Genomic DNA, 10,319 nt, shown 5'->3' with positions numbered 1-10,319 from the left:
TGTGTGTGGTGTCACTAGTGTGTATCATGTATGCCAAATAAAGAACGCTGGACAGTGGAGGGTACTACTATGTACTTGGCCAAATTCCCACACGGGAGAAGCACGCGGCCGTCTTGGAAGGCATGTGAGTGTGATCCATATGAGGCTGGAATTTTAAAAGGCGCAACGAAAGGGTAAAAGGAACGGGCGGGGAAGGCAGCTCGTAACTCTCAAGAAAAGGCGGTGAATTCTTTGGAAGGGCATCGTAACGTACTGCGGGTGAAATGATGCAGGAGGCGGGGTTAATAATAATAGTTGAGAGAGAGAGAGAACGCAAGTTAAAAGGAGGAGAAAAAGTAAATGTGAAGGTGGCCGGAGCTCCTTACTTTTTAACATTTAGTGCCGCTCAACACATACCGTGCATATGAATATGAATTTGTATAATGTGGATGTGGAGGTGGATGGCAATGCACAAAAATGGGCATGCCATGGATGAATGCATTTTGCATTACCACATTTGTTTTTTCTTTTCATATAGATGGGAGCTTTTTGGAGTTTATGGGATGTACTAATTTTGTCAGAGCCCAAAAAAGGCGGTACACAAAATTAAACGTTATTGTTAAGGACCTATAAGTAAGGTCATCGTCATCTTCTTCTTCCTCTTCTACCTTCCTTTACATTAATGCATCACTCACTGGTCTTGCTCCAAAGGGCAACCTCTCTCTGTTCTTCACAGCTCTGTTGTGCCCTCCGGTCTCGTCACAAATGCTGCTGCCACTTTACCCGCCTCCCGCTTGTCCCGCCTGCTTAGCTTCTTGTTTCCGTTCCCACACCGTGGATCAGGCTGCTCTCGGTCCTTGAAGCACGCGCAGCAGAATTCCATTTCACCGGCTACAGATACCACAAGCGCAAGGAAGCAAACCAAAACATGGGAAAGGAGGCCAAGAGAAGCCTGCAACATCTGCCCCATGGCGGCCTTTCCTCGCTGTTTTCTCTCCGCCGGAGGGGGCTGTGATTAGTTTTGCCAAAATGCAGGCCTCTTTTTCTGCGTTTTTGGATTCAGTCTTTCCGCTGCAATTACAGCAAGAGGTGGCACATTCTCTGGGAAGCGCGGGGTAGGAAAGAAGAGGCGCGATGTAGCAGACAGCCATCTCAAATGAATCTCCCTGCAGAGTTTCCGCCTGCTTGTCGAAACTCAGGGGGAGAAAACATAGAGGAACGAGAAGAAGGAGACGACGAAGGCCGTTGCCCTTGACATGCGGAAATGTTCATCGTCAGGGGATTTCCGTGGAGCATGGTTGCGAGAAGCGGCTGGTTACTGCTGCTGCTGTTCTTTCTTCAAGGGAGGGCAAGCGCCCAGGGGACTCAGGAGGATGCAGCAGCGTTGCTCGCAGTCAAGGCGCTGCTCATGGATCCGCAGGGAGCGTTGATGTCGTGGACGACGGCAGCATCTGCCGGTGCTCCATGCAACTGGAGAGGAGTTCTGTGCGTGGCTGGGAGAGTGAACGAACTCCGCTTGCCCGGATTAAGTCTCACGGGCCCGCTATCTGGTAGCTACTATGATCTATCGTTCTCGCGTTTACTTATTTTGCTTGTCGTTCTCTCCCTTTCACCGTAGCAGAGTAGTTTTGCTTGTACGTTAACTTCCGTAAGCTCATATCAGAAACTTCGTCACTCTTACTGAGCAAGGTGCTGTCTCCTTGCAAATCTGTGACCGAAGCTCTCGCAAAACCCTTTTCTCGTCTGTCAGCTATTTCAATTTCCTGGAAAAATCGGTATTCGGGGGGCATTGTGAAGGATACATCGTTTGGGGGGAAGGATATCGCATGCGTCGTCAGTTGGTCGAAATTGAATTTTTTAAAACCAGAGCTCGCATTGGGGTCTCAAAATCTTGAGAAGGAGAATCTGGATACCTGCGGTGGATTGCAGCAGAACGGAGACTTTCGTTGCATTTTCATCGTGAGCATCGAGCGGTTTCATTTTCCAGGGGAAAGGGGAGGAGTCGTTGGAAAAGTTCTCCCTTGCATTTCTAAAGAAAATAGGTGAAAGATTCGAAGCATCATGGGAGGGATTGCCTGTAGCATTTTGCACGGGGAATTGTGCGAGAATTGACTGTTGCAAAGGGTAGGGGAGAAATGTGCGGAAATGGTTTTGTTGGCTTTCAAAGGAGGGGGGAGGGGAGAAGGACATGGTTCGCATTCTCTATTTTTCAATGGAAGAAGGCTGACAAGTGATTTTATGTCAAAATCCTGCGAAATTGTGTTGGAGGGGGGGGGGAATAGCGACAACGACTGAAGTTGTTGTGGTTGTCTGTTTGCGAGAAAGGCCTTGCCGGGAAATTGATCTGTCTCCGTTGCATAATAAACTGTAATGGCAGCTCAGGTGGGGAATCTCAGCGAACTGCGAAAGCTCAGCCTTCGACAGAATCGCTTCAACGGCTCCATCCCTTCGTCTTTGAGTCGTTGCTCTCACCTGCGAGCAATCTACCTGCAATTCAACCACTTCTCTGGGTCTCTTCCCTCGGAGTTGTTCGGCCTGGTGGAACTTCAGAACTTGGATCTCGCAAGCAACGCACTCTCTGGCAGCATTCCATCGCAGATTGCCGGCTTGACGTCCTTACGAACTATCGACATTTCGGGAAACAGTTTGTCCGGCAGCCTACCCCAGGAGTTGTCCTCTTGTCTAAACGTATCGTCAGTCAACTTCTCTTTTAATCTTTTGAGTGGTATCATCCCGGCAGAATGGGGCCGCCTGTCACTGCTTCAGTCGCTCTCCTTGGATTCCAACGGCCTTTATGGCAGCGTGCCTTCGTCTCTTGCGAACTGTTCGAACTTGGATTTGCTCAGCCTCCAGAACAACGCATTGACGGGGCAAATTCCAGCCAGTTTGGGGGCCCTAGAGAGTTTGAAGACCTTCTTGCTAGCAGGTAACAGCTTCGATGGCTTCATTCCCTCTTCTCTCTTCAACAGTACTTCCCTACAGTTCCTCAATCTCAGTCGGAACAATCTCTCCGGTCCTCTTCTGCCGTTTCCCGGAAGCACCTCCGGTAACTGGCAACAATTGGACCTGAGCAACAACGATTTCAGTGGATCCCTTCCTGATACTCTGGGGAACCTTCCCAACCTTAACGTTCTTGCACTCTCTGGGAACTCCCTCACTGGAATTGTTCCCGCCACCCTCGGCAATCTCCATCAGTTACAGATACTCAACCTTTCCAACAATTTCTTATCGGGTGCGTTTCCGGCTCAGCTCGTGAGTTGCTACAACCTTCAGGTGCTGGACATCTCAAACAACATGCTCACGGCTTCTATACCAGCTGCCCTCAGCTCACTCCTGAGCGTCCTCTCCGTAGCAGGGAACTCTCTGACGGGTCCCATCCCCACGGGGCTGACCAATCTCAGTAACCTCCGCATCTTGGATTTGGGTCGGAATAATCTGTCTGGGCCCATCCCTACGCAGTTGGCATCGTGGAGTAACTTGGTAAGTCTTTCGCTCTCCGCCAACGCATTCGTTGGCAATGTGCCGGACCAGTTTGTCGAGCTCATCAACCTTCAGATCCTTGACCTGGCTCAGAATCAGCTCTCGGGAGTTATCCCGCCATTCATTGGTTCGCTCGTTAAATTGCAGACGCTAAATCTCTCAGGGAACAACTTTGCTGGAGAGATACCGGTGTCCGTGGGAAAGCTTTTGGCATTACAGAGTCTGGATCTCAGTGGACAGAATGTTTCTGGACCTATACCTGTTGAACTCGCTGGAATGCCCAATCTGCGCGTTCTTTCGCTTGCCAGAAACTCTCTCACAGGAGTCATCCCGTCAGCTTTCAGTAGTCTCTCCAGCGCTGAATTGATTGATCTTAGTGACAACGTGTTGACGGGCAGCATACCTGCAAGCCTGGGCATGCTGCAGAGTTTGATGTTTCTGTCTCTTTCGGGTAATCGTCTTTCTGACAACATTCCTCCGGGTCTTTGCAACTGTTCCAATTTATTGCTTTTCGCAGCCAGAAGTAACCAGCTCAGTGGGACTATCCCGGCAGAGGTCAGCAAATTGGCGAAGATACAAACATTGGATGTAGGCTTAAACCATCTCAGTGGTTCGATCCCTGTAAACCTACTGAACTGCACAGCTCTGGAGGTCTTATTTCTCGATTCCAACCAGATTACAGGTCCGATACCGTCAACTCTACGACAACTCAAATTCCTGAGAGTGTTGGTTCTCAGGAGGAATTTTCTGAACGGTACCATACCAACAGACATTGGCAATTTGACAGAGCTTCAAGTGTTAGATCTTTCATTCAACGACTTGACTGGTGCGATCCCGGAATCGTTGGGAACCATTGCAACATTGAGCGAACTCAATCTCTCTGACAATCATTTGCAAGGGCTCATCCCTTCTTCGCTCAGTAGTCGTTTCAATTCAACTTCATTCAGCAACAATCCTTCTCTCTGTGGCGCCCCACTGAAAACACTCTGCGCATCCGCTGGTGGTCGAAAGGGCGGCTTAGGAAAGCCCTTTCTCATCTCAATCATCGTTGCGGCAAGCGTAGTTGGGATAATAGTATTGTCCCTGACCTTTTCTCTAGTCCTATTTTTCACTCGCAAAAGAGAGGATGGGGTCGAAGGAATACCTCAACCCGAGCAGAAGCTTGTCATGTTCTACAGCCCGATAACATACGCAAACGTTTTGGAAGCTACTGGACAGTTTGACGAGGAGCACGTACTAAGCAGGACAAGATACGGCATCATTTTCAAAGCTTGCTTGCAGGATGGGACAGTTTTCTCGGTGAGAAAGCTACCCGAGGGCACCGTTGACGAGGGCACATTTCGGCGGGAAGCAGAGATGCTCGGCAGAGTGAAACACCGAAATCTTACAGTGTTGCGGGGTTATTATGTTTCCGGGGAGGTGAAGCTCTTGGTGTATGACTACATGCCTAACGGTAATCTAGCTGCACTACTACAAGAGGCAGCTCAACAAGGTGGGCATGTCCTTAACTGGCCCATGCGGCACCTCATCGCGCTGGGTGTAGCTCGGGGGCTCTCATTTTTGCATTCTCAATGCAATCCGCCAATCGTGCATGGGGACGTGAAGCCCAATAACGTGCTATTCGACGCAGATTTTGAGGCACATCTTTCTGATTTCGGTCTGGAGAGATTGGCCGGAACTCCTATGGATCCCTCCACTTCCTCCACTCCGCTTGGATCTCTAGGATACGTTTCTCCGGAGGCCAACATCACCGGCCAATTGACTCGAGAGGCCGATGTGTATAGTTTTGGGATCGTTCTGTTGGAGCTTCTTACAGGGCAAAGGCCGGTCATGTTTTCGCAGGACGAGGATATCGTAAAATGGGTCAAGCGACAATTGCAGACAGGACAGATGGAAGAGCTTTTTGATCCCAGCCTGTTAGAACTGGATCCCGAATCGTCAGAATGGGAGGAGTTTCTCTTGGCCGTGAAGGTGGCCCTCTTGTGTACTGCTCCGGATCCGCTCGACAGACCCTCCATGACCGAGATTGTGTACATGCTCGAAGGTTGCCGCGTGGGGCCGGAGCTCCCCTCATCGTCCGACCCAACCTCCCACACTTCTCCGGCCTAATCTACTTCTGTAAACACACTGATATACGTTTCAGTCCTTGCTGATCTTGACCATCCCATTTTTTCTATGCAGCCATAGCAACGTTGCGACAATGTCCTTCGCAATTTTCTGCGACATTCTTTTGATTGAAGAATGATGAATTGTGTATTCAAAGCGGCCGTCCATGGAATAAGCGTTTACACTAACGTAGGATGAAGTTTCGATCTGTTCACCGTTCCGAAGAGGAGATGATTGATTCTGCCAAAACTGGAGTACTCGGGCTAGTCGAAATCTTAGCACATTATGAGAAAAAGATGATGCGGTGCTCGTCTTGCAAGTTGCGAGGTTCTGCCGGCTGCTTCTCCTTATATAATAAGTTGGCGGGTGGTTTATCAGTAGCTACCCATACCCACCCCCCCGCTTGAGCACTGTGGCCACGTTTGCAGGAGATCAGATTTCAGAATTGGTGCTTGCAAGATTCTTGTTCCCCACTTCACGGAATCATTTTTCTTAATCTAAAATTGCGCTCCTGCATTTAAAAGTGTACGAATTCTGCCATACGCCTTTTAAAAAAATTAAAGTTGAACTAACGTAAGTTGTCCAACAGATAACATTTTAACTTGTGATGTGAGAGCGGGCAGGCCTTCAAATTTCAGGGCTGGCGTGCACCATTTCTCTTTGGAATTTCATGCTTGAATGAGGTGGATAACTCCAATTAAGCTAACGTTTAACATGCTCCATGGGCTTGTTTCCACAGTGCTGCTTGCAGTGCGAGAAAGAGCGCCGGGGAGGGTGTTAGGCCACACGCTCCAACTATACGAGATGTTGCAGAGGTAGAAGATTTCGCAGCTGATTGTTGGCAGTGGAACTTGGCACCACGAGTGGCGAGGTGAGCCCAACGAAATTCGTTCGGCTCATCTAAGCACCCAAATGCGACCAAGCGCATCGCACCTGCTCGGAAAATATCCGTTTGATAGATTTTCATGGTCGCACCGTACCTGAATGCTCGCATTCGGGCTACGCGGAATCGTCCTCTTGAAAACATTCAACCTTATCTCTTACTAGTTCACCTTATAGTGGTTAATATTTTGATAGTGATTGACTAAGCTTATGCACACTTGGCGTTAAGATGTTCTAGTATGCTTGTACTTAGGGCCAGTGCACACCTTAAGAGTGGGGGGGGGGAGGCTGGTCTGTGCACCAACAGTGCACAAAAACATCAGTGGAGGACCAGATTTCGTTCACATGCAGTATTGCACGCAGTCCAATGGTACGTCTTCATCGGTACTTCTCTCCTTTGCCTCGCCTCTACATTATTTGCTCCGGTGACCTATAACGTGTTGACCTGATGTGCCAGTGAAATGGGGTGGTGTAGTGGTGCGAGACAGGGTGACCTCCAAAATGAAGGTCAAAATTTTGAGCACTGCGGGTGCATTCGCCCTCACAATTAAATCGCGTGAACTAATTTCACATCGCCTCTAGTCACGTGTTTTTGTAGCGTGTGCATTGGCCCTTAAAGATTTTCGATGTTTTTAATAAAGAACATTATTTTATCTAAGGCATGTAATTCACAAACTAATGGATCTCCAATACTTCCATCTTTGTTAAATTGTACTTCCTTTTTTCAAGTTTTTTTTTTTTTGGGAAGTTTTTTGAATGTCTTTTTTTCTCGACTTGTATTTATGAAAACGACAAGAGCCCCTACAACAAAGAAAGAGGGCCCAGCAAAGGGCAAACTACCCAAGGCAAACATTGCCAATGCAACTAACCTACTACTAGTTTACCATAGAATAAACTAAAAACAAATTTTGACTAATCACTAGTGTGATTGAACAACATACCATCATAGTAACTAGTGTGATTGAACAACATACCATCATAGTAACTAGGAATAGGCTTGTTACAAAAAATTGTTTGGCTCTGACTCCAAACATCAAGAACTATTGATGCCCTCATGTAAGGCCAACATGCAACCATCTTTGCAAAAAAAAAGGGCCAACATGCAACCAGTGAAGAGGTAAGGCCATTCATCTTCCTTGTTAAGCCCATCTTCCAAGTCATGTACATAGAGAATATAGCCATTAGTCTCAAGCTTTAGATGGCTTTCTGCACCTTCCTCCACAGGGTTCTTAACACCACACAACCCCAACCAAGCTAGCCAACTCTACCTTCTGTTTTGGGTTGATAATAGCATGGGTCTCCTTAAGGGTTTTTTGCAGGATGTTTTGCCATCTACTATCTCTCTGATCCTCTTTACCCACAAGAGCACTTAATTGCTTTCAGAACACCTTTGCAATATGCCAATAACCAAAGAAAATCTCACCTCGTGCATCTTGAATCCTATCTATAGCTTCTTTGATGGAAGAACATTTTAGATGGTCCATCCCCAACTTGCAACCACAATTGTGTGCTCCTAAGACGCATCAGCTCCACTTTGGTATTCTCAAGATTGGCTAATGCCTCTTCAGCATCAATAAGCAAAGTTGAGATAATAGCATCCCCGGGAGCATTTTCCACGACCAATTTTAGTGAATCCCTAATCATAGGCAACAAGTTGTCCATCATTTTTTGAGATGCCCGCTATCCAGATTGCCATGCCTTGGCGGTATGCATAATGTTGCGAATCCCCTTATCCCACTTATCTTTAGGGTTGCAAATATTCTCAGTGCTCGATTTCCATACTATCTTGATTTCCTCTTTGAAAACATTCATCTTCAAAACGTTGCTGCCAAAGGTAAAAGGAACATCCAAAGAGCATTCCACAGATCCCCGAAAAGAAAAACTCTAGAGCAAAGGGTAGTGATAAGAAGGTGAGATACTTACCACTCATAGTAGAGGACACCCACCACCCCTCCACAGACATATATACAGAAATTTGAATGTCACTTAAATCATAAACTCTGATAATAAGTGACATTAGTTTTATGGTATTATCTTGATATGAACATTTACCAAGTGTCTATTTCTCAAATTTTTCCTTGATGTATGCAAAATTTGTTACTTGTAGTTTCATGTTTGACCAAGTCCCCGATGCGCTCTCCCAAAGGTCATATGTCACTTGCTCTTGATTGTGCTTCACCAAATCATAGATCAAAACCTACTTGATTTGGATTCTAGACTCAATTAATTTAAACTTCAAAGTGTGGGGTCACTCCACCCTAAATTCTAATGAGAGAGAGAGAGGAATGAGAGACTTTAAGAAACAAAGCATGAGTGCACACAGGCGCATGTTAGATATCAATGCTCCACTCTTATGTAACTACGCAAGAACCAGCTAACTCTACTTGTAAGCCCCCCCATATGAGGAGAAGGCATTTGAGTAGCTCGGTTATCCGGTAGGTCCTGGTTTGGACACCAGATGGGGGCCATGTGTGGCCTGATGGCTGGATGGCTTCAAATAGAGTTGGCACACCACCAACTAGGCTACATGCAAGTGCCAGAAGGCATCCCTTGACTGACCGCATTGAGGGTAGACGGAGCATTTCTCGGGCAGCCCACTCTCGGGTTGCGGGGCTTGTTTAGAGCCTCAGATGATCTCGGATGGCGCCGAACGGTTAACCATAGGTTAGTTGCTCTGTTTTGTGCACCGGTTCTGTCATATGGTCGGTGGCCTATTTCGGGACCGACCCCCAGTCGACCGTTTTGGGCGGACTAGGTCGGCCACCCAATTGAGCCTAACTGACTACGACTGGTGGCTATATAAGAGCAAGCCTGTGAAGCTCATTTCATCACTGGCTACAGCAACCCTGATTCCTTAGCATCTAGCCTCCGTCTTCTACTGTTTCCAGCACGCCATCGAAGCTTCTTTCACAGGAGCGCACGGTTGGGAGGCAGCGCCATCTATTGTATCAGTTCTACAGTAATCAAATTTTTGATTCTCCATACTATCTTGTTTTCTCTCTCGTGTATGAGATCCTGTTACAAGAATGTGAAAAGGGAGTAAAGGATAGATAAGCTTGGCAAGCCTTGATAGGGGGATTCGATGACTCCTCATAGAGGAGGGCTAGCGAATCTAGGACGATCCTGTAAAAACATGGTAAATAAACAGGATTAGCCAATGTATAGGATCTAGACAAGCAAGTCATCACCCCTTTCTAAAGGGATGAAGGTGGTGTGTGTTTTCATCCTATGCAAATACACTTCTTGATAAAGGTGATATCCTCTTGTTCTATCGACAAATTCAGATATGATTCCATGAAAGAGAGAGGGTTTGTGAGTTTTCGTAAGAAACAACTTTGACAATGACTGATTTATAAAGAGGGATTCAAGATTTTCAAAAAAATATTCCATTTACAAAGGTGCCTCTTTGCAAGGTTCCAAATCCCAAAATAGCTGCGAGGAGATGGTTTGTTACTTGCATCCATCCAAAACACAAGTCACAGCTAGACCCATGTGTATGGATGTTATAGTTGTCAAACACCCTCTCCACATGTTATTGATTCCAAGAGCTACTTAAGGAAAAGAATGTGTGTAAACAAAGGGACATATATGTTCAACAGTATACATAAGGGCAAAGATATACATTTTACAACACAATTAAATAAATCCAAAATTTGGAGATCAAGCATGTGCAAAGTCCAAAGATAGCAAAACTAGAATGGAATCAAAGTCTAAAATAGATGATTTTGGGTCTTTGAAACTACCAACAAGACAGGTAAGAGAGATCCTGGTTGGATAAAGTGTTCAATGAAAAAGAAACCAATGATGCATTTGATTAGATAGAGGAGGACGAATTACCTAGGCTAGATGGTTTATCTAAGGAATTCCATGCT

The 10,319-nt window shown here is 46.5% G+C and overlaps 1 protein-coding gene across 2 annotated transcripts; it reads left to right on the top strand.

The window, feature by feature from the left end:
• Nucleotides 1-667: 667 nt before the first annotated feature.
• LOC147883033 (uncharacterized) lies at nucleotides 668-6,357 on the top strand. 2 transcript variants are annotated; one of them, XR_015543769.1, is made up of 3 exons: nucleotides 668-1,529; nucleotides 2,357-6,090; nucleotides 6,305-6,357. XR_015543769.1 is itself a non-coding variant. In XM_087399390.1 (2 exons), the coding sequence occupies exons 1-2, from the start codon at nucleotides 1,244-1,246 to the stop codon at nucleotides 5,566-5,568; spliced, it is 3,498 nt and encodes a 1,165-aa protein (XP_087255516.1). In that variant the 5' UTR covers nucleotides 668-1,243; the 3' UTR covers nucleotides 5,569-6,120. The 2 variants fall into 2 exon arrangements, 1 of the variants encoding a protein (XP_087255516.1); XM_087399390.1 differs by lacking the exon at nucleotides 6,305-6,357 and having other exon boundaries at nucleotides 2,357-6,120.
• Nucleotides 6,358-10,319: the final 3,962 nt, after the last annotated feature.

Source organism: Dipteris shenzhenensis, chromosome 28 (genome assembly GCF_047967505.1).
Source record: "Dipteris shenzhenensis isolate YYH24624 ecotype China chromosome 28, Dip_SZ_1.0, whole genome shotgun sequence".
Classification (NCBI taxonomy): Eukaryota; Viridiplantae; Streptophyta; class Polypodiopsida; order Gleicheniales; family Dipteridaceae; genus Dipteris; species Dipteris shenzhenensis.
Note: the sequence above shows the minus strand (reverse complement) of the source record. Positions and strands in the feature narration are given on the sequence as shown.